This window comes from Neovison vison, chromosome 4 (genome assembly GCF_020171115.1).
Source record: "Neovison vison isolate M4711 chromosome 4, ASM_NN_V1, whole genome shotgun sequence".
Classification (NCBI taxonomy): domain Eukaryota; kingdom Metazoa; phylum Chordata; class Mammalia; order Carnivora; family Mustelidae; genus Neogale; species Neogale vison.
Window position 1 is genome coordinate 346,869 of NC_058094.1, and position 22,637 is coordinate 369,505.

Consider the following 22,637-nt stretch of genomic DNA (forward strand, 5'->3'; position numbering starts at 1 on the left):
CACTGAGTCAGAGATGGCAAGTGATTTTTCCCAAGCCCCACAGCCAGGGACGGGCAGGCTGGAGTCCAGTCCCAGATCTCTGGATCCCCAAGCCAGTCCTCAGGGTCTGCTGGACCCTGACACATGAACCACCACCCTTCCCTCGGCCTCCAGCAGCAAGGAGCAGAGTCCCCAGGAATGGCAGCCTGACCCCGAGTCCTGCCACTCGGACTTTGCCTCAGGACAGTGAGACTGAGCTGCTGGGCATCTCTGTCAGCTGGTACGGCTGGATCCCGGCTGTGCGGGGTGGGCCAGGCACCTGGTGTGTTGGGGTGGGCTGCCTCGCAGCTGGCAAGGGCCTTCATGCCCTCAGGCCACGCTCATGTCACTGGCCCGTGTTCTCCAAGGCCTCCCTCTCCCAGCCCCAGTCCCTGGAAGTCATGACCTTGTCCAGAAGGGTCCAGCAGTAGCGGACAGGGCCAGAGGTGGCAAACCATACAACTGGATTCTTAAACACTTGGGATTTCCACTTCTGCAGTCACCACTGCATTGAGTTACCTGAGACCAGCCTGCACACAGAGAATAAAATAGACAAAATTGTCCTGAAGTCCTCAGAGATCTACTAAGGAGTGAAGACTAGGGCTGAGGAGAGGTCAGTGCTACTCAGCACACATACGATGCTGCCTGTCCCTCAGCACCGCTGAGAGGCTGAGAAGCCAAACTGGGCACTGGGTGGTTCCATTGGCTCCAGCCATCAGAGCTCAGGGGCCACGGAAAGAGCCCTAGTTCACCTTCAGGTTTCCACCCGGGCTCCGGAAAGGCTGCACCCAGGAGCAGGACGAGCCATAAGTAGACCAACCCTCAGACCCAACCCTGGTTTCCGGTCAGCTCAGTCCCACATGGGGTTCAGATTATCTGCCCTTTGCCCAGCTGCCTGTCAGAAGCAAAAATAAATCCAGAGCCTCAAGTGATCTCTACAGTTTTTCATCAGAATTTCAGTCTAAATTTATCTGTGTAGAAAATCCTAAAGAACTGATCAAAACCCAACAACAACCACTACCTAGAACTAATAAGTGGTTAGAGCAAGTTTTCAGGATACAAGGTAAGTTTAAAAGGTCAGTTGCTTTCCTATATACTAGCAATGAACAAGTGGAATTTGAAGTTAATACCATTTACATTTGTACTCCCTAAAATGAAACCCATAGGTATAAATCTAACAAAATATGTACAGAATCTATATGAGGAGGGGAGTGCCTGGGTGGCTCAGTGCGTTAAAGCCTCTGCCTTCGGCTTAGGTCATGATCCCAGGGTCCTGGGATCGAGCCCCACATCCAACTCTGCTCAGTGGGGAGCCTGCTTCCTCCTCTCTCTCCGCCTGCCTCTCTGCCTGCTTGTGATCTCTCTCTGTCAAATAAATAAATAAAATCTTAAAAAAAAAAAAACTATATGAGGAAAACTGCAAAACTCTAAGGAAAGATAGCAAAGAACTGAATAAACGGAGAGGTGTCCCGTTTTTGTGGACAGGAAGATTCAGTGTTGTCAAAGTGTTGGTTCTTCCCAGCGTACGCCACGTAGACTCAGTGCCACCTCAGTCAAAATCCCAGCAAGTTATTCTGGGGACAGCAACAAACGCAGTCTAAAATTTATATGGAGAGGCAGGAGATCCAGAATACCCAACACAGTATTCAAGGGGAACAAGGCTGGAGGATGAGGACTGCTCGATTTCATGGCTTACTGTGGGGCGCCCGGGGGCTCAGTCAATTAAGCAACAGCCTTTGGCTCAGGTCACGATCCTGGCGTCCTGAGATCGAATCCCACATCGGGCTTCCTGCTCAGAGGAGAGCCTACTTCTCCGTCTGCCCCTCCTCCTGCTGGTGCTCGCTCGCTCTCTGACAAATAAAATCTTAAAAAAAAAAAAAAAAAAAAAAAAAGCCTTACTACAAAGCTACCACAATGAAGACAATGTGGTGTTGGCAAAGAGAGGAGAAATCGGTCGGTGGAATGAAGTCGACCGCTGGGGAGTAGATGCGGACGGTAGAGTCGCCGACTTTGACGGGGGCTCGGGCAGCCAGTGGAGTAAGATAGTCTTGGATAGTCTTTTCAGTGAACGTGCTGGATCGGATGAGTGCGTGTAAAAAATGAGTGTAGACACAGATTTGACACCCTTCACAAAAATCCGTTCAAAATGGATCACACACAAACTTACTCCTAGAAGATGACAAAGGAGAAAACCTAGGCGACTTCAGGTGTGGCAGTGATTTTCAGATATAGCAGCAAAGGCGCCATCTGCGAGCAAAATAGCTGATCAGCTCAACTTCATGAAAATGAAAATCTCTGCTGTTCAAGACAGTAGCAGGAGAATGGGACGACAAGGCACAGCCTGGGACAGCGTTTACAAAGCTACATGTGATAAAGGACTATTCCCTAAAATATACAAAGAAGAGGAGACAAGCAGTACCGTTAAGAAGCGGGCCAGAGGGGCGCCTGGGGGGCTCCGTGGGTTAAAGCCGCTGCCTTCAGCTCAAGTCATGATCCCAGGGTCCTGGGATCGAGCCCCGCATCGGGCTCTCTGCTCAGCGGGGAGCCTGCTTCCTCCTCTCTCTCTCTCTGCCTGTCTCTCTGTCTACTTGTGATCTCTGTCTGTCAAGTAAATAAAATCTTTAAAAAAAAAAAAAAAATAGCAGGCCGGAGAGCTCACCGACGCGTCAGAGCAGAGTACAGACGGCGAAGGACCAAATAAAAGATGCTCCACGTCACGTCATCGGGGAGATGCATCGGGGAAGCGAGATCCCACGACACACCTGCTGGGATGGCCAAAATCCAGAGCACCCATGACACCAGATGCCGGCGAGGACGCGGGGCAGCGGGGACGGGCGCTCCCGGCCGGCGGGAGAGCAGAACGAGCCGCGCGGCTCATGGGCTGTTGCCCTGCACCACTCCGGCGGGGATGGCGGTAGCTGGGGAGAGTGCCCGGGAGCTGGGCTAGGGCTGCACGGGAAATCACTGTGCTTTTCCCTCGATTTCGCTCTAAAAGCTGTTTTTCCATCTGTGCCCAGGGCAAAGTGTTGTGTGTATATGTGAGGGCAGAGTCCTAGGAGGGGAGACTGCCTTTTTGGAACACACAGGAGCCTCTGGTTGAAAATGGGACCTGAGATACTGAGGGGTGAGAGGCAGCCCACCACCTGGTAGGGGCACAGGCAGGTGTTGGACCGAGGAATGAGGCCTACAGAGAAATAAGCATGTCAAAGCCAGGGTTAGGAAGGCCTCTGGGAGGGCCGCCCCTGGCTGCCGTAGAATAGCTCTGTGCCTGGTGACAGGTGTGGCCAGAGCGTACCTCCACATGCGTGCACACACAGAGATGCGTGCACACATACCCTTGCAGGGACTGTCATGGTGGGCATCGGGGGGGGGTGCTGTGTGAGGACAGGAGGGCCGCTACCCTAGGCTGCACTGCCCAGGGCTCAGGACCTGAGCAATGAAGGGTGGTCAGGCCACTTACAGGGGACCCCCCCCAGCAAGTATCAGGCCCCTAAAGCCTACAGCCCCCATTTGGGAATTGAGGAGAACACTGAGAAATGACCAGGCCTCTTGGGCCCTGACTTGAGACACATGTGACGCCCAGGCCAGTGGGTTCAGGCTGCTGAGCCATACTCACACGCCTCCCCAGCACATAACCTGTGCCTGCCCACCCCCTGAGCCTCCCCCCGGTAACCTGTGCCTGTCCCCCACCCCCGAGCCTCCCCCGGGTAACCTGTGCCTGTCCCCCCACCCCCGAGCCTCCCCCCGTAACCTGTGCCTGTCCCCACCCCGAGCCTCCCCCCCGTAACCTGTGCCTGTCCCCCCCCCCCCGAGCCTCCCCCCGGTAACCTGCGCCTGTCCCCCCTCCCCCGCCGAGCCTTCCCCCCAGTAACCTGTGCCTGTCCCCCCACCCCCGAGCCTCCCCCCGTAACCTGTGCCTGTCCCCCCACCCCCGAGCCTCCCCCTGGTAACCTGTGCCTGTCCCCCCCCCCGAGCCTCCCCCCCCCCCGTAACCTGTGCCTGTCCCCCCCGCCCCGAGCCTCCCCCCCCCCCCGTAACCTGTGCCTGTCTCCCTACCGCCAGGACCTCCTCACTTCGGTGGAATTCGGGCACCAAGGAGCGCATGCTCATCAAAGTTGCTGACCGGGAGCCCAGCTTCCTCTCCTCCCAGGGCAATGGCTATGCCCTGGACAGCCACGCCGGCAGCCGCTCCCGCAGACCCTCGGGTGGGCAACACTCTCCCAGCCTACAGACGTTCGCCCAGGACTCTGACGGCCCCGTCTTCTTTCCTGAACGGCGGCCTTCGCCCTTCCTGAAGAGGGCTGAGCTGGGGAGTTGCTCCCCACTGCTGGCCCAGCCACGCAAGCCCACCAGTGACTCCCAGCCCTCCTCCCCACGCTACGCCTATGAGCCCCCGCTCTACGAGGAGCCCCCTGTGGAGTACCAGGCCCCCATCTACGATGAGCCCCCCATGGACGTCCAGTACGAGGCCGGCGGGGGCTACCAGGCCGCCTCACCGCAGCGGTCTCCAGGCCGCAAGCCAGCCCCCTTCCCCCAGGCTCCCAAGCAGGGCTCCTCGCCCTCCCAGCAGCTGGTGCTGACCAGGCAGAGGTGCCCAGACCGCTTCCTTAGCCTGGAGTACAGCCCCGCCGGCAAGGAGTACGTGCGGCAGCTGGTGTACGTGGAGCAGGCAGGCTCCAGCCCCAAGCTGCGTGCGGGCCCGAGGCACAAGTACGTGCCCGGTCCCGGAGGAGGCTCGCTCCCCCTGCAGCCCAGCCCCTGCCTGCTGCGGGACCAGCGCCTAGGGGGCTCCTCCGGGGACTACAGCAGCATGGAGGGGCCTGAGCCGCGGCACACCCAGCCACCCATGCAGGTGCCCCAGGCCCAGGACGACGCTATGTCCTGGTCCAGCCAGCAGGACACCATGTCCTCAACCAGCTACTCCCCGGGCACACGCAAGAGGAAGAGCAGGAACCCTTCTCTGTGCCGCGCCCCCAGCACCTCAGCCGCCGAAGGCGCCGGGGACCGCGACCTCCTCGGGGAGCAGCCCCTGGCCGAGGAGCGGCCTCTGTGCGGGCCCAGCCTGGCCCCCGTGAAGCGGGCGGAGGGCAAGACGGGCGAGGCCGAGCCTTTCCTGGCGCAGGCGCGGCTGGCCTGGGAGGCCCAGCAGGCTCACTTCCACATGAAGCAGCGGGGCAGCTGGGACTCGCAGCAGGACGGCTCGGGCTATGAGAGCGACGGCGCGGTGCCCCTGCCCATGCCGGGGCCCGTGGTGCGTGCCTTCAGTGAGGACGAGGCGCTGGCCCAGCAGGATGGCAAGCACTGGCAGAGGGGCGCCTTGGAGAGGCTGGCTTTCCCCCAAATCCTGCTTGAGAAAAGCGTCTCCGTGCAGACCAACCTGGCCTCGCCAGAGCCTTACCTTCACCCCTCACAGGTAGGGGGTGCTGCCAGGGTCCCTGGCCCCGGGGTGGGGCGGTGGGGGGCAGGTAGGGGGGCAGGCAGTGGTTCCAAGGCAGGGTGCGGCACTCAGCTCCTCGGAAGGCCTGGCCAGTGGTGGCCGGTCACCTGGGGGGCAGAGGCCGTGCCCTGACCCCGCCCAGGCCGTGGGTACAAGGACGTCGGGAAACAGTGGGGCAGCCGCCCAGCCCCTGAGCCTCTGTTCTCCCCTGTGAGTGGACTGTCAGCGCAGGGGCAGTGCTGGAAGGTCAGGTGGAGGGTCCGTGCTGCTCTTCTGCAGTGAGGAGGGAAGACCAGACGCCTGGTCCTGGGGCCAGAACCTCATGCTGCAGCTGGAGCCAAAACCGAAACCTGGCCTGGCTTGTCCCCTCTGCTCAGCGCCAGGCACAGGCATCAGTCAGGCTCTGTGAACCCAGACACAACTTCTGTCTAGCTCATGTGCTGGAGCTTGATGTCCCAGTACTTTGTCTGGGGCAGCGTCCTCGTTCTTACCTCCTGACCCCTGACCTTTCACACCATTCTGCTGCATGAAGCCCTGAGGGTCTGCCCTGGCATCTGCCAAGAGCTGGCAGTGGCCAGAGGGCCTCCTGGTGTCGGGCTCCCATCCCCACCAGGGAAGACCTATCTGAGGTCCCGGTGATCTTGGGAGGCCAGTGTCCCTGGGCAGGGCTGCCTTGGTGCCCCTCCAGGCTGGAGAGCCCAGAGCAGCGTTTCTGTCCAAGCCAAGAAAAGATGCCTAGTTACCCCAGTGATGTGTCGTATGGCTGTGCTGAGGCCATTAGGGAAGCAGGGAGGGGGCTTGGGACAGACCTTCCCTTCCCAGCCTTGTAGGAAGCAGCTGAGCCACCTTGCATGCTGGCCATGCCAGTGCCCAGCCCCACCCTGCCCACAGCCCAGCTGGGGATCTTTGTTGGAGGGGTGAGGGGGTGACGGAGGGGGCAGGCACTGCAGCAGACCCGGTGCGGGACGAGACTCTGTGTTTCTCTGTGGAACCGTGCATCTTGGGTTTTTCGCATCTGGCGGGGCTTCTGTTTTCATCCGTTCCTCAGCCTCAGAGCTCAGAGAACTAGCAGAAGCCAGACGCAGGAGCGAGGCTCGCAGGAGGCAGTGCCCTTCTAGCATGCGAGGGTGGTTTCTTCCCACCCCCAGACCTGCCCTGGACACCCTCCCCCACCCAGCACAGCTGTCAGTCCCAGGGACAGGGAGGGGCTTCGTGACCCCTCTGGGTAAAGGGTGGAAGAAGGGCCCCTGTGGGTTCCCTTCCCAGCGTGGGAGAGCATCTAGCATGTGTTTATGAGGTGGGTAGAACCAGATGAGGCCCAGACCTCCTCCAGCGGCCTCCCGGGAGGCCACGGAGACCAGACCTCTCTCCTGGCGGGGTCACGTGGAGCCCACGACCCCTCACGGCCCCTCTGTCCTTCCCAGTCGGAGGATCTCGGCTCCTGTGCCCAGTTTGAGAGCAGCCGGCAGGCCCGCAGCGTCATGCCCAGTGCCAGCTGTGTGTTCCCCCCATTCACGCTGCGCAAGCCGTCCTCGGAGACCGACATCGAGAACTGGGCCTCCAAGCACTTCAACACGCACACCCAGGGCCTCTTCCGGCGGAAGGTGTCCATCGCCAACATGCTGGCCTGGAGCAGCGAGTCTATCAAGAAGCCCATGATTGTGACCAGCGACCGCCACGTGAAGAAGGAGGCCTGTGAGATCTTCAAACTGATCCAGATGTACATGGGCGACCGGCGCGCCAAGGCCGACCCTCTGCACGTGGCCCTGGAGATCGCCACCAAGGGCTGGAGCGTGCAGGGCCTGCGGGACGAGCTGTACATCCAGCTGTGCCGGCAGACCACGGCGAACTTCCGCCTCGAGAGCCTGGCGCGCGGCTGGGAGCTCATGGCCATCTGCCTGGCCTTCTTCCCTCCCACACCCAGGTTCCACTCTTACCTGGAGGGCTACATCTACCGGCACATGGAGCCCGGCAATGACACCAAAGGTAAGGCCCCGTGCGCGAGATTCCCCGCGCCCCGGGCTCCGCTGCCAGCTCCAGGAAGGGCTGTGGCGAGAGCATCCCGGTCCGCGCGGGCCACAGGGACATGGCACGGCACCTCTAGGCAGACACACGGGTCCTCCACGGGCCGGGCCCTAAGTTTCTGCAGGGACGTGGGGTCCTCGGGGAGCCCTTCCCTGCCACTGAGGCCCTGAGGAGGAGGACAGGCCGTCCTGGGATAGGGTTCCCAGCCACAGGCCAACGGGTCAGAGAGGCAGGGGCCAGATGAGGACTGGCTTCCGTGTCTCAGCCAGCTGGCCCCCTCTCTGCTGATTCCTCCACACCCGGTCCTCTGCCTGATGAGGGTCTTCGTGTATTCGCTGTGTTTGGTTGCAGCCGTGCTGTGGTCTGGTGACTTGGTCCCCCGGTCGGGCTCTGGCCATCTGCTGTTGGGGTGGGGGAGGAGCCTGGGAGCCCCAGAGCAGGGTTCCTGAGAGCAGGGAGGACCCTGGGGGGCCAGGCGGGCATAGCCCAGCACCAGCTCTGGCTAGAGCAGTGGGCCCTCAGGGCACCGCAAGCTGACCTCGCCCTGAGCCACCCCAAGAAGTCAGAGGTTGGCCCAGCATGGGTAGCCACCTGCCAGTGGCTGTCCGGGGCCAAGTATGGGGCCAGATTCTGCCAAGGGCTCCTGAAAGCCGTGGTTAGGTTGGTGTGGTCCCACACTTGGCTGCTTCAGGGAGGACTCAGGGCCACGGCCCTGCTAACCGGACAGCGGCTGCACAGCTGACCCCAGTCCTGTGCCACTAGAGAGAGCATGGGGACAGGGCCTTAGGCAACAGCTGCATCTGCAACACCTGCCCGCCACCCAGACAGCCACGGGTGTCCCCAAGGCACGGCCATGGAGCCAGTGTCCGGATGCACGCGCTCACGCACTTTCTGGGCTCCTCCATGGGAGTGACTGTCTACCTTGATCCAGCCAGGGCCCTGCCCCGGCTCAGGGATGTTGGGCCCGGGTGGGTGCACAGAGGCATGGTTGCTGTGGTGGCCCAGGCATCGGTGGGTCCTCGGGAAGGTCGGCCAAGCACAGGCACCGGCCATCCCGTCGGCCAGTTGGCCACAGATCTTAGAAGCCAGGAGATTTTCACTGAGGCATGTGGTTTTGCGGGTGGTTGGTTGGTTTTTAAGATTTATTTATTTTGAGAGAGGGAAAGTGCCCGGGTAGGGGAGAGGCAGAGGGCCAGAATCCTCCGGCATCTCCCCCTGTGCAGAGCCCTACGTGGGACTCGCTCTGACGACCTGAGATCATGACCTGAGCCGAAACCAAGAGTTGGATGCTTGACCAGCTGAGCCACCCGGACGCCCTTAACTGAGGCGTGTGGTGTTTGAAGCAGGGGCTCTGAGCACAGCTGGTGGGCGGCCCCAGGTGCTTTCTCCCGACATGCAGACTATGTAGCCCGAGGGGCTGCCTCGTCTGCCTCGTCTGCCTCAGTCTCTCAGGCCTTCCCAGGAGAGGGCGGGCCCCGGTTTGCTTCATGGTTCATGTCAGTCTTCCTCGGGGGCCTTAAAGTGAGTGTCCACTGCTCAGCACATGGCCTTTGGGGCCCCAGGGAGCACTTGTTCAGGAAAAAGGTGAGTGAAGAGCGAGTGGACAGAGCCTCCTGAGGCCATTCCTGCCAGCCAGCGGGGGCTCCTGGGGGGCGGCTAGAGCTCCAGGCCCTGTGCTGGGCCCGGCAGGAGGTTTGTGGGCCTTGGTCCTAGTGTCTGTACCACGGGGATGGGACTGGAGTATGTGAGGGAGCTGGTAGTCATCCTGGACCTATGTGGCTTTGAGCATCTGCCCCCCGAGGGAGGCCCAGGTGGTCTCAGCACCCCATGTTCTCGGCCTGCAGAGGGACCGTGGGTCTGTGTGGTCTCAGCGACAGGAGCCTGCTTCTAGGCTGTGGGATCGGATCTCACAGCCAGAAACCAGCCCCAGGACTGTCGCTGGGTAGGCCTGTGCTGTAGCCCCTGCTCGGGGCTGAGCCAGAGGGAGGCCTCGTGCTCACTCGCATCGGCACGCCAGGAACAGGCCCTCTGGCGGGTGGTCAGGAAGGCACCTCCCGTCGGCCCACAAGGATGGAGCCTGTTCTTGGAGAAAGGGAACCTGCAGCTCATCTCAGGGTCACGGGCAAGGGCAGAACTGAGCCCAGATCCCTAGTGGTGCTGCCCTTCTGGGCCTCAAAAGTCTTTGATTTTTTTTTGCTGTCACACGTGTGATACCTACTGTGTGTGTGGTCACCATTGCAAGGGACCAAGGCACCAATGCAGTGATCCCCAGGTCCCATGTCTGTGGACCCCTGGCTCAGCCTTGCCTCATACGTGGCCACACCTTTGTGCCAGCGGCCAGCGGGGCCCTTTCCCAACTTGTGTCCTTAGGGCTCCCTTTGCAGGCTGTCAGCAGACATCGCAGACGGCGTGCCCCGCGCAGCAGCACTGTGGAGGGGCACCGACCCTAAGAAGGGTCCTTGGCCATCCATGTGCTCAGTGAGACTCCGGGTTTCCACGGAAAGGTATCAGATGGAACACATACATTTATTCGGACTCTACTCCGAAGTCCTGCTAAATGAACAGGGAGGATTTTTTTTTTTTTAAGGAGAGAGGGAAAAACAACAAGGGAATGTACCGTGGTGCAGCCACTGTGGAAAACAGTTTGGCAGCTCCTCAAAAATGAAACACAGAATTACCGTAGAATCCATCAACTCCACTTCTGTGTATTTACCTAAAAGAATTGAAAGCAGAGACTTGAACAGATAGATACTTGTACACTCAGATTCACAACAGCTAAGTGGGGGGACACGGCTCAGGTGTTCATCAGTAGATGAGCAGATAAACGGAAGGTGCTCCGTCCCTACAAGGCAGTATTGCTCAACCTAAAAAAATGCAGGGAATTCTAACACATGTACAACATGGATGAAACCAGAGGACATTATGGTCCGTGAAATAAGCCAGTTCAGAAAAGGTGCTGTTACGAGTCCACTCTTAAGAGGCCTCGGATATCCTTGTTCATGGAAGCCAGAAGAATGGTGGGTGCCGGGGCGAGGGGAAGGACAGGTGTTTGCACTTGGCCTGATGAGACGTTCTGGAGGTAGAGGACGCTGCCAGTCCCTCCACAGTGACTGCCCTTAATGCCTTTGAACTCTACAAGGATGAATGGTTATAGTGGTAAATTTTATCTAGTGTTTATTTTACCACAATAAAAATAAGAACACCCACAAGGACAGAGAGAGTGAGCACTGTGTTTTGGAAGCGGAAAAGTCCATGAACAAGTGGCAGGAGCTGGCCTGGCAGACCAAGAAAGACGGATCCCGAGCAGACACTGGCCAAGCAGCGGAAGCAGGTGGCTTCGTCGTGGGCGGCGCCCGCTTCCTCCAGCAGCGCTTTGGGAAGTGCGTGATCTGGAAGCTGAAAACAGAAGGACTAGTGAGTCTTGCTTAAGAAACAAAGCAGCTACCATAGAGTAGGTAAAGGCATAGATTCCGGACCCAGAGCATTTGGACTCAGATCCCAGCCACATTTTCAAGATAGGCAGTAAAACAAATCTCAGTAAATGCTAAAGAAGGTAAATCATAGAAAGTGTGTTTTCTAGTCCCAACAGAATTGAATTAATAATCAGTAACACTAAGATATCTGGAAAATCCCCACATATCTGGACACTAAAGAGTGTATCCTGTAGAGCCCAGGGGTCAAATAAAAACCTGTTGGCAAGGGGACCTGCAGGGAAGTTAGGAAGTATTTTGAACTGAAAGAAAATGAAAACAAAATGTATCAATTGTGGGATGCAGTCAGGGCAGTTCTTAGAGAGAGAGTCATAGTATCTTAATATCTATATTCTTTTTTTTTAAAGGTTTTATTTATTTGACAGACAGATCACAAGTAGGCAGAGAGGCAGGCAGAGGAGAGGAGGAAGCAGGCTTCCTGCTGAGCAGAGAGCCCGATGCGGGGCTCCATCTCAGGACCCCGGGATCATGACCTGAGCTGAAGACAGAGGCTTAACCCACTGAGCCAGCCAGGCGCCCCTTAATATCTGTATTCTAAAATAAGATCTCAAATCAGTGGCCTCAGTGTCTATTCTAAGAAACTCAAAAAATAATTTCTACTAAAACCAAGCAGAAGAAAGAAAATACTAAACATCAGAGTAAAAAATCAGTGAAGTGAAAACAGAAATACTGCAGAGAATCAATGAAACAAAAAGCTAATTCTTTGAGAAGATTGATAAAACTGATGAATCTCTAGCCAGACTGATGAGGACAAAGAGAGAACACAAGTTACCAATGTAAAGAATGAGAGATGGCATCACTACCGACTCAGCACGTCAAAGGGTGATCAGATGAACAACTTGATGCCCGTAAATAGAACAGTTTAGAGGAAAACAGATTCCTTGAAGGACACCAACTACGGGAGATGACCCAGTAAGAAATAGACAACCAAGAAAAAAAATGTATAATTATTAAGGGAATTGAATTGATACTTAAAACCTTCCCGCAAAGAAATGTAAAGGCCCGTATGGCTTCACTGGTAAATTTTACCGAAAGTTCATTGTTCGGCCATTCTTCACAGACTCATTGAGAAAATTGAAGTGGAAGGAATATGTCCCCATTCATTCCATACCAAAATTATAAAAGGACATTACAAAAAAAGAAAAGTGCAGACAGTATCCCTTCTGAACGTAGAGCAGAATTTTTTTTTTAAAGATTTTTATTTATTTATTTATTTGACAGAGATCACAAGTAGAGAGGCAGGCAGAGAGAGAGAGGAGGAAGCAGGCTCCCTGCAGAGCAGAGAGCCTGATGCGGGACTCGATCCCAGGACCCTGGGATCATGACCCACGCCGAAGGCAGAGGCTTTAACCCACTGAGCCACCCAGGCACCCTGAGAGAGCAGAAATTTTTAACAGTATTTTAGCAAATTGAGTCCAACAATATATTAAAAAGATAATGTATCTTGAATAAGTGAAGTTTATCTGAAGAAGGAAAGGTTGGTTTAACATTAAAAAAATCAATCACTGTAATTTGCCACAGCAGCAGAGTAAAAGGGAAAGACCATGTGATCATTCCAGAAAGCATAGAAAAAGCATTTGGCAAAAATCCAACATTTCTATGCCTGATAAAAATTCTAAACAAACTAGGAACAGAAGGGAACCTCTTCACCCTGACAAAAGGCAAATATTTTTTCTTAAAACCCTACAGTACCCAAAAGAACGGAAGGCGAGCCCTCCAACAGATACTTGCACAGCCCTGCCCAGTCGTACCTGAATAAGCGAAATGTGGTCTGTTCGTGCAGGGGGAGGTTTTGCAGCCATAAAAAGAGTAAAGTTCGGGGCACCTGGGTGGCTCAGTGGGTTAAAGCCTCTGCCTTCGGCTCAGGTCATGATCTCCGGGTCCTGGGATCGAGCCCTACATCGGGCTCACTGCTCAGCGGGGAGCCTGCTTCCCTCTCTCTCTCTCTCTCTGCCTGCCTCTCCATCTACTTGTGATCTCTCTCTCTATCTCTGTCAAATAAATAAATAAATAAATAAAATCTTAAAAAAAAAAGAGGAGTAACATTCTGATACATGTTATAACGTGAGAGAACATTGAAAAGTTACTCTAAGTGAAAGAAACCAGATACAAAAGGACAGATACTGTACAACTTATATGAAATATCTAAAATAAGGAAATTCATAGGACAGAAAGTAGATTAGAGGTTACCAGGAGCTGGAGGAGGGGAATGAGGAGTTTTGGTTTGGTGAGGACAGGGTTTCCGTCTGTGGTGACGTACAAAATTTGGAAATAAATGTGGTGGAGGCTGCGTGATGTTGTGAATGTTCTGGATGCCGCTGAGTTGTACGCTGAAAAATGGGTAAATGGCTACATCTTTATGTTTTTATTCTACCACAATTAAAACGAAGAGCCCCTCTAGCCAACATCGTGTGTAATGGGGAAAGACGGAGTGCTTTCCCCCAAGTTCAGGAACAAGGCAAGGCCCTCCAGCCGCACTGCACCAACTCAGAGTCATGCTGCAGGGCCTGCCAGGGCAGAGTCATGGAGGAGAAATAAAGGGCATCCAGACTGGAAAAGGAAGTGTGCGATTGTCTTTATTCATAGACAACACGGTCTTCTGTGAGGTGCATAAAAATACCGTGTGAGCTGAGCAGGTTTGCAGGACGCAAGACCAATAAGGAAAAGCTCAGCGCGTTCCCATGTAATAGCAACACACAAATGGAACATTTTAAAATGCCGTCTGGGAGTGCCTAGCTGGACAGAGGCGCATGAGACTCTGGTATCGGGGTTGTGGGTTCGAGCCCCACGTTCAGTGTAAGATTACTTTGAAATAAAATCTTTTTAAAAATCCAAAGTAGCATTTAAAAATGTGATACTTAGCGATAAATCAGACAAAAGATGTCTAAGGCTTCCACACTAAAAACTCCCAAACATTACTGAAAGTCAGGAAGGCCTAAGTTAATGGAGAGAAATACCACGTTCATGAATCAGAAGGCTCATTAGTGTTAACCTCTTACTTCCTTCCAAACTGATGTGTAGATGGAATGCTAACCAAATCTTAATAGTTTTTTTTTTAATTTATAAATTAATTAGGCGGATTCTAAAATCCATAGAAAATGCAGAGGGTCTAGAATAGACCAAATACCGCTTGAACAGCAAGAGCGAAGTTGGCGGACTGACCCCACTTACCTCAACTCCTGTCGTAAAGCTGCAGTAGCAGGAGAATGAGTGTTGGCTGGAGCACAGAGGCCAGAACGGGACCAGACGTACACGGGGTGTTAGCTTTGCACGGAGATGCGAAGGCACTTCAGTGAAGCTTCTTCGGGTGCTGCTAGGGCAGCTGACATTCCAGATGCAAAAGAAAGATGAGCTTCCGGCCATGCTTTGCACAGTGTATGCGCTGTATGGGTATGCACTGTACACAGTGCAAAAACTATATAAAACTATATAAAACTTAGAATTATAAAACCAGAACAAAACAAAGAAGTTTTTTCTTGAATTGGGCGAGGTTTCCATGTGTGACAGTAACTGTCTACAAGGGAAAACATTGGTCCGTTGGACTTGAGCAAAGTTAAACCTCCTGCTCGTCAAGAGGCGCTGTCAAGAGAAGGCAGAGACGCAGCCGTCTCAGACAAGCAGGAAGAGGAGGCTGGAGTGTCCTGTGGGGGCGTGTCAGAGTTGGGGGTGTTGGCGCGGGGCTGTCTGGGGGACGCGTGTCCACGTAGGACACGGGCGCACCTGACCCAGCTCCGTCAGCGCCCCAGCAACGGGGAGCACACCTCACCCCAGGGCTTGGTTCCTTTTCCGTTCAAGGAACCAGGGCCCCTCGGAGAAACAGCTGGGTGTAGGGCAGAGACTGTCACAGGACACAGGAGCCGACTGAACGGGCTCCCGGTGGCCAAAACTGGAGCCGTTTGAGGAAAAAACGAAGTTGTGTTGGATCATCACCCACACTGTAGAATGGTGCATGCACAAGTCTGTGCGGATTAAGAGTAAACGATCCGGTAGATGAGGCCGCGGTTCCCGTGCAGAAGAGTAACAGCCGATTTCTCTAGACGGTCCAGCCAGAGTAGAGCGTGACTCCCAGCCTTAGCGTGGGCTGACTTCCAGAGAGCACAGGACGGACAGGGGACACAGGGCTGCCTGTCAGCAGTGCTGAGATTTTGTGCAGGGTGGGAGGTCGGCCCACGTGGGTCCGAGATGCTGTCTCACCCAGCACCTCCTCCAGCACCGCTCAGGACCCAGCCTGCCCGCGGAGCCGAAGCGGCTCCTCCCTCTTGCCCTTCCCTGCATCGTCCTGCCCACCTCCCGTCTGAGGGGAGCCAGCTTTCTGGTCGGCAGTGCTCAGAAGGGCCCCAGGACTTCCCCAGCCCCGTGGTCCAGACCTGCCCCCGTGCACAGCCGCACGTCCGTACGGGGACACACAGCACAGCATCCCGGGCTGCGTCCTCCTCAGCCCCAGCTGGGTGTTGGCCACGGCCCTGCTTCGCTTGGAGGAACCCAGCAGGGGTGCGATACCTGCTCAGCCCACTGGGGCCGGCCCCCTGCAGGCCCAGGGGCCTCCTTGCCAGCCGCATGGGGACCCGCGTGGGCGCGCACTCCCGGCATTGCGTTCTGTGGTCCTCATGGCTCTGTTTGCTCCCCAGTGACGCGGCATATGAAAGCGCTCCTGGAAAGGAACACTAAGAAGAAGTCCAAGTTGAGAAAGAAACCCAAGCCTTATGTTGAGGAACCGGATGGTAGGGCCTCTCCCCAGAGCCCCTGTGCGCTGTGTCTGCACAGCTCTGCTCTCCGGCCTCGGCCGCCTGGCCTCCTTTCTCTAACCGCTTCTGGGCTGGAAGGGTGTTGGTGGGTGGTACTAACCACCAGGCTTGCGGGCTTCTGTGCCGCCCGGGTGCGCAGGTCACCGAAGGGGCTTCCATGGCAGGCCACACCTGCCCTGTGCCTCTTTTCTCTGTGGTGCTCGGGACAGTCTCCAGCTTGCACCCTGGGCTCTCGGCGGGGAAGGGCGTGAGGACGAACCGGGCAAGGCCTGCTGGGTGCACCCCCAGCTGAGTGCGGGCGGAGGAAGTGCCCTCGGGCCTTCCTGCCCTGACCTCCAGCCCAGGCCGCCCTGGGCTGGGGCGCAGAGTCTGGCCTTGCTTCCTTGGTGGGAGCCCCGGGATCTCCCAACTTCCCCCACCAGCCGTACCCTTCCCCTGGGCCCTGGCTCAAGACCCACACACCCCCAGAAAAGACCCACACCATCATCGCAGCGCCGGCCAAGCTCCAGGGAAGCCCTGTCAACACAGGACTGTGCCCTCCCTGCTGCGGGAGCTGGTGATCCCACCGCTGCCACGTCCACTTGCCCTCCTGGCACTGGGGCTCTGAGACCAGCCCCCGCTGGCGCTTCCCCAGCCTCGGACACAGCTCACTCTCCAAACGTGCCCTACTTTTCGCCCGCTGATACCACTCTGCCTTGACACCCCTTTCTCCGGGGAAGCTGTCCGGCTGCCCACTGCCCTCGGCAAGAGTGGGCAGCTGGAGTCCAGGATCCCCAGCTGCCCTCAGGCCACACCCATCTCGAACAGGAGTGCAAGAGGCTCTGAACCCTCTGGAGCCTGTCCAGGAGGTGGGTTGCAGCAAGGAGGTTGGTCTGGCCTGGGGATGAGCAGGACACTGCGGCCCCAGATAGTGCTGGGGAGTGAGGAGGGAGCTAGAAGCCCCAGGACGCCCCCCCCCCCCCGTGTCCTGGACCCAGCCGTGTCCTGGAGCACCAGCAGGTTGTGGCCACACCCCCCACCTTTTCAGGCTTAAAGCCAGGCAGGGCTCAGGGGCACGCAGGCCCCAGGCACAGTGGTTCAGCAGGGAGTGCTGCCTGCTGACTCCCCACCTAGAAGACTGGGTATGGGTTTGCCCTGGACAGGCCTGGACAGGTCAGTGGTCCTGACGTGGAGCGCCCCACACCATTGTGGGGGTGTCACGGGGCTGGCCTTCGCAGGCCCTCAGCAGACATCCCACAGTCAGGCCCAGGAAGCTACACCCGTGGCAGGACAGGGCATAGGGGAGCTCCTGGGACTCTGGGCACACGCAGACTCAGTCCTAGTCCACCCACAGGAGCCAGTACCAGCAGCTGCCATCTGCTGAGCTGTGCGCCACCTCCAAGATCAGCCCTTCACAAGGGCTTGTGGTCGGTGTCTTCCCTGTCCCCATCCTACAGGGGAGGAAGCTTGGGCCCCAGAAGGCTGCCTCATGACCAGGTTCACCAGCCGAGAGGCAGCAGCCCCAGGAGCTTCGGATCCCAGTCACATGGGGGGTCAGGGCGGGTCTCACCCACCCAAGGGACGGGTAGGCACAGCCCCAGTCTGCGGCCGACTCCTCGCGGCCAGCGGGCAGCCCACGGCCCCCTTTGCCTTCCAGGTCCCCGGGAGCCTGTCGAGGATGGCCAGGTCAGCCTGGGGCAAACCGGTCCCGGGGCCACGCCCTGTCCTGGCTCAGCAGAGGCTGCCGCTTGGACTCGCTGCCAGGGTCTGCGGCTCCTCCGGGACCTGAAGCAGCGTCTCCAGGGAGAAGGGGCAGTGTTGGTTTTCACTTGGGTCACTGTAAAAAAAGAATCCCCTCGCCACATATATTAACAACGCTGCTCTGTGATCATCCAAAATGAACAGACCGAGGGGCTGAGTCATGGTATGTTGCTCCCACTGGGGTCTAAGCACCTCCACGTGCTCAGCCGTCCGCAAGAAGGTGCTTCCTTTGGAAGAAGACGGGGGCGTTTTGATGGGGGACTTGAGTGCAGAGACCTGGCCTCCCTCTGGCTGGAGGCCCTGGGGCAGGTGGGCCCCGTGGGGGCAGAGCCCACAAGGGGCCGGTTCTGAGCCTGGGGGCACTCGTTCCAGCCTTTCTGTCTCTGGGGGGCTGTGGTGCCTTGGGCCGGACAGCTCCTCCGCCTTCGCCTGTGTGCACAGCCTCGGTCTCCGGGCTGCCGCTCCTTCCCTCTTCTCCCCTGCCTCGGCCAGGGACCATGCCGCACACATTTTGGACGCCCCCCCTCCGTGTGGCAGTGGCTCCTCCGCTCCCTCTCCCCTCACCCCCCTTCGGCTTCTCTCTCCTTCCCCTCATTTCTGTGTCTGGAGAACCTCCCAGCCAAGGTCCCTGAGGTCCTTGCCCTCAGAATGCCACCCTGGCCATACCCCCAAGACCGGCAGCCGGAACTTGTGCAGGACTGAGTTTTAGGAACGCTTCCTCCCTTGGGAAAGGAGCCCAGTCCTCTCCCCGTCGCCCTCAGCCTCTTGGGCAGGACCCGAAGGTGTCTTCCTGTGCTGTGGGCCTCCCAGAGAGCCCTAGGCCCGGGTGCGGCCACCCCCTCCCACACGCCGCCCATGCCCTCGGCCTCCCTTTCCCCACCGCTGCCCAGGCCTGCTCCCCAGCACCAGGCCGAGGGCACTGGGCACCTCTACGCCTGTTGCCTGTGGAAATTCCTCCCCAGGGCTAGCCTGCCGGGGGAGCAGGGGTTTTGGAGGCCCACGGCCTGCCCTTCCTGGTGGTGGGGAAACGCGGGCGGGTCGGCAGGGGAGTTCCTTCCCAAGCCTGGCTCCTTGAGGGGAGGGAAGTGCCCCTTGCCTGTCCATGGGGGCTTCTGCTCTGAAGGACGTAGCCCAGGAGTGTGAGCACGCACTGTCCCCAGGCAAGCGATAGCCAGGAGCGGGCCAGGCCGGCCCAGGCGCTCAGGGCTCTTGCTGGAGCCGCCTGTCCTCCCCTCTCCTGCCGCCGCTTCTCTAGGCGCCTGCGTCCCGCACCCCAGCCAACCGGCTCCGTTCTCTTGCAGGGGTGGCAATAAGCACCTACGCCAAGTACTGTTACCACAAGCTGCAGAAGGCAGCCCTGACCGGGGCCAAGAAGGTACGCGCTTCCCCCGGGATGGCCGGCGGGGCTGGGCGGGCAGAGCCCACACCTGGCTGGGTCTGAGGGAGACCTGACAGGCGGCCCTCACAGCGGGGGTGCCCTGCCTTCCTCGGGCCCAGCTGGCCGCGGAGGGGGAGCGGACGGCTCATGGTTCAGAGGGTGCTCCAGAGAGCCCACCGAGGCGGGCAGCCCGGGCCGGCTGGGGCTGCACCCCCGTTCAGGACCCAGTACCGACGAGGGGCGTGTGGCCGCCCGAGGGAGGGCTGCTGCAGGGAGGGCTGGCGGAGGGTCACAGCCCGTGAGTAGGCCAAGAGACGACTCTTGCCAGCGGGGACCCTCCCCCTGGCCGACGGCCCTGGGCTCAGGGATGGCCAAGCCTGGGGCTGCAGGGCAGCCTCCGAAGACCAGCATGGCCCCCTTCACTCACCCGGCCCCACCGTCCTGGCCAGGAGCCCGGCCCATCACAGGGCTCCTCCCACGCTGGTAGCCAGGGTGGGCCGCACGGGCAGGTGGTCCTCTGGGACACCCATTCTGCCCCTGGGCCTTCTCAGTGTCCGCCAGAGCTTGCTAGTCACACCCCTCCCGCAGCCCCTCTGGAGAACAGGCCGGTCCCACCAGGCGGCTGGACCTTGTTCCCTGGTCTTAGGATGTGTGGCTCTGGGCCATGTTCCCCTCTGTCCCCCCACCCCGGCCACTTCGGCCCACCACCCATACCTAAGAAGCCCCTGGGGCCCTCCTTTCCCAGGACTTTCCCCCACTGTCCCAGAGCCTGGCTCCCCTCTCCTCTTCTCCTTCCTAATGCACTAATCCTGTGCCTGGGAGCTGCATGTCCCCCACTCAGGCTTCTCCCCTCACCTCCACCCCCGGAGGTCTCACATGGTCGAGATCAGCCAGCCTGGCCCCTCTGTGTCCCCAGGCACTTCTCCAGGAGTCGCTCCCACCTTCCTCCTGGGCGGCCAGTGGAGCCACCTGACGATCTAGAACACTGTTGTGGCTCCGCAGGGTGCCCCCGCCCAGTGATTTGGGGGCCAGGGGGTTGGGGGTGCCTCCAGCTTGGACTAGGCGCCTGGAGTTAGCAGGGGTGAGAGGGCAGGGGTGGGGGGGGGGCTGGAAGCAGGGCAGCAGGACCGCACCAGGACAGAGAGCTGGGCTGTCTTTGCAGGGGCTGAAGAAGCCCAACGTGGAGGAAATCCGGCACGCCAAGAACGCTGTGTTCAGCCCATCCATGTTTGGCAGCGGCCTGCAGGAGGTCATGAACATGCAGAAGGAGCGGTACCCGGAGCGGCAGCTGCCTTGGGTGCAGACACGTCTGTCTGAGGAGGTGCTGGCACTCAACGGCGACCAGACAGAAGGCATCTTCAGGTGCTCTGCGTCCTGGGTCCTGGGGGTGGGGGCCGTGGGCGTCTCCACCATGTGTCTCTGGCAGGCACTGGGACCATTGAGCCAACTTCCATGCCCCAGCCCTGGGTTTGGGGGCCAGGAGACTCGTGCCTCTGCCTGGGTATAGCCAGAGAGGACGCCCCCACACACACAAGAGGCCATCATGTGGACGGGGAGGGCCCATGATGGAGGCAAGTCAGAGAATCATACCCCCCCGAATGGCAGTATGCCTGAACTTAGGAGGGTCGGTTGGGGACTGCGCCTCTGTAAAAATGGCCACCGGGGTCCCAGAGGGCACTTGCACATCAGCCATAGGCAGGGCCTGAGCCGTGAGCCTGGAAAGACACCCAGCAGCCAGGAGATGGTGCTCACCTGTGGACAGGGTCGACAGTGGGGAGGAGCACAAGCCTGCAACCTGCTGCCGGGACTCACCGACCCAGGCCCCAAGGAGAGAGCTGGGGAAGCTGAGGCCTGTGGGCTTGAGACTTAGGCGACCTGCTGATGAAGGCCTCTGCCTGGGGGAGGCCAGCAGAGGGAAGAGGGACAGCCGTCAGGGTGCAGACAGTCCTCCCTAGTGAGACCCCCCCCCTCCACAGAGTCCCTGGGGACATTGATGAGGTGAACGCCCTGAAGCTGCAAGTGGACCAGTGGAAGGTGCCCACCGGCCTGGAGGACCCCCACGTCCCTGGTGAGCCCCCATCCCCCGGGGCGCAGGAGCCGCCTGGTGCAGGCAGCTGGAGCACTTGGGCTCCCCCTCGTTCCCCCAGTGATGCCATGGTTCCCGGTCTGTTTCCAGCACAGACAACCCCTGCCCCTCCTACAGTGTCCTTGGGGCCTCGCCTGCCACTGTCCCTTACTCCCTGCATCACCCCCAGCCCCCCCGGGGTCCATCCAGGTCCTCAGGAGCACCGGCTCGCCAGGGTCTGGTGCTTCCAGTCTGGCCCGACACCACCCCTGCTCGCGCCACACGCTGCCCGCGCCCTGTGTCGCCCTAACCCTCCGGCCACTCCCTGGCTCCCGAGCAGCCCAGGGGAGCCCCACCCAGCAGTCTGTGCTGAGCGCGCCCCCCTCCGCCGCCGCCGTGTCCGCAGCTTCGCTCCTGAAGCTGTGGTATCGGGAGCTGGAGGAGCCGCTGATCCCGCACGAGTTCTACGAGCGGTGCATCGCGCACTACGAGAACCCCGAGGCCGCCGTGGCCGTGGTGCACGCGCTGCCGCGCATCAACCGCCTGGTGCTGTGCTACCTCATCCGCTTCCTTCAGGTACACACACCCCGGGGCGCGCGCGCCCACCTGGGACACTGCCCCGGGGTGCGCACGGGCACGCGCGCGCGCCACCCGGGGCACGCGCCACCCGGGGCACGCGCCACCCGGGGCACGCGCCACCCGGGGCACGCGCCACCCGGGGCACGCCTCGCGCCGCGGCCCGACGCACCCTCCTGCCCCCTCCGCGCAGGTGTTCGTGCAGCCCGCCAACGTGGCCGTCACCAAGATGGACGTCAGCAACCTCGCCATGGTGATGGCGCCCAACTGCCTGCGCTGCCGATCGGACGACCCGCGCGTCATCTTCGAGAACACGCGCAAGGAGATGTCGTTCCTCCGCGTGCTCATCCAGCACCTGGACACCAGCTTCATGGAGGGCGTGCTATAGCGCGGGGGAGGGGCCCAAGGACCGAGGGTGGGGACAGAGCCGACGCTCGGGGGGCGCCCGGGCAGGGGAGCACGCGGGGAGGGGGGAGGGAACGCCCTAGCCGCGGAGGCAGCATGCCAGGCTCCGCCCATGCCCGCCCCAGCCCTGGAAACCCCCCCCCCACCCTCTCCCCCCACCCCAGGCCCTGGGCCTGTGGACGCGGCCTGGCCAGAGGGCGGGTGGGAGGGGCGCCCCTTGGCCCCCTCCCGCCCCTGCCTAGTGGCCAGTTCCTTGGGCACCGCCCCGCCCACCGCCGGCCGGTCAGCCCCCAGAAAGTGCCTTCTGTTTCCTGGAGCCAAGCGACACTGCCCCTCCCGGCCGGCCTGAGAGCACACGCCCCCCTCCCCGCCACCCCCCCCCCCCCCCCGCCCCGTGAGCTGCCTCGCAGGAGGCCGGGGCTCCTGCGCTAGGCCTGGCTGCCCGTCTGTCCTCTGCCCGGCGCTTCCCCTCGGTCTCCTTCCTGGCCCGTAGCCTCCGACCCCACCCCCTACCCCGCACCCTGCACCCTGGCACCTGTGGCCTCCATCGTCGAGATTGCACAGGAATTGGGGGGTCCCAGGGCACTGGACTGTCCACCAGAGTAGAGCCCTGCAGGCTCTCTCTGGGTGGGGAGGGGCCCCCAAACCAAAGTCCCCTGGGGTGGGGGGCAGGGTTGTTGGGCAGGCATTCTTGGGGCAGGGTGGGGGAGGGGCAAGAGTATTTTTTCTTCGTGTAACTATAAATTCAGATTCTATC

General features: G+C 59.4%; 1 protein-coding gene across 8 annotated transcripts in view; it reads left to right on the forward strand.

The window, feature by feature from the left end:
* Positions 1–21,918, forward strand: part of ARHGAP39 (Rho GTPase activating protein 39) — a 93,208-nt gene extending 71,290 nt beyond the window's left edge. For 3 of the 8 annotated variants that reach the window (XM_044244698.1, XM_044244703.1, XM_044244699.1), the window contains 8 exons: positions 4,081–5,431; positions 6,880–7,441; positions 15,600–15,692; positions 18,758–18,831; positions 19,997–20,196; positions 20,811–20,902; positions 21,240–21,475; positions 21,669–21,917. In XM_044244698.1, the coding sequence (XP_044100633.1) occupies positions 4,081–5,431; positions 6,880–7,441; positions 15,600–15,692; positions 18,758–18,831; positions 19,997–20,196; positions 20,811–20,902; positions 21,240–21,475; positions 21,669–21,863 (2,803 nt within the window). In that variant the 3' untranslated portion in view covers positions 21,864–21,917. Of the gene's footprint in view, positions 1–4,080; positions 5,432–6,879; positions 7,442–15,599; positions 15,693–17,352; positions 17,620–18,757; positions 18,833–19,996; positions 20,197–20,810; positions 20,903–21,239; positions 21,476–21,668 lie in introns of those variants that run through there. The other 5 variants (XM_044244700.1, XM_044244704.1, XM_044244701.1 and 2 more) reach the window with 5 other exon arrangements.
* Positions 21,919–22,637: the final 719 nt, after the last annotated feature.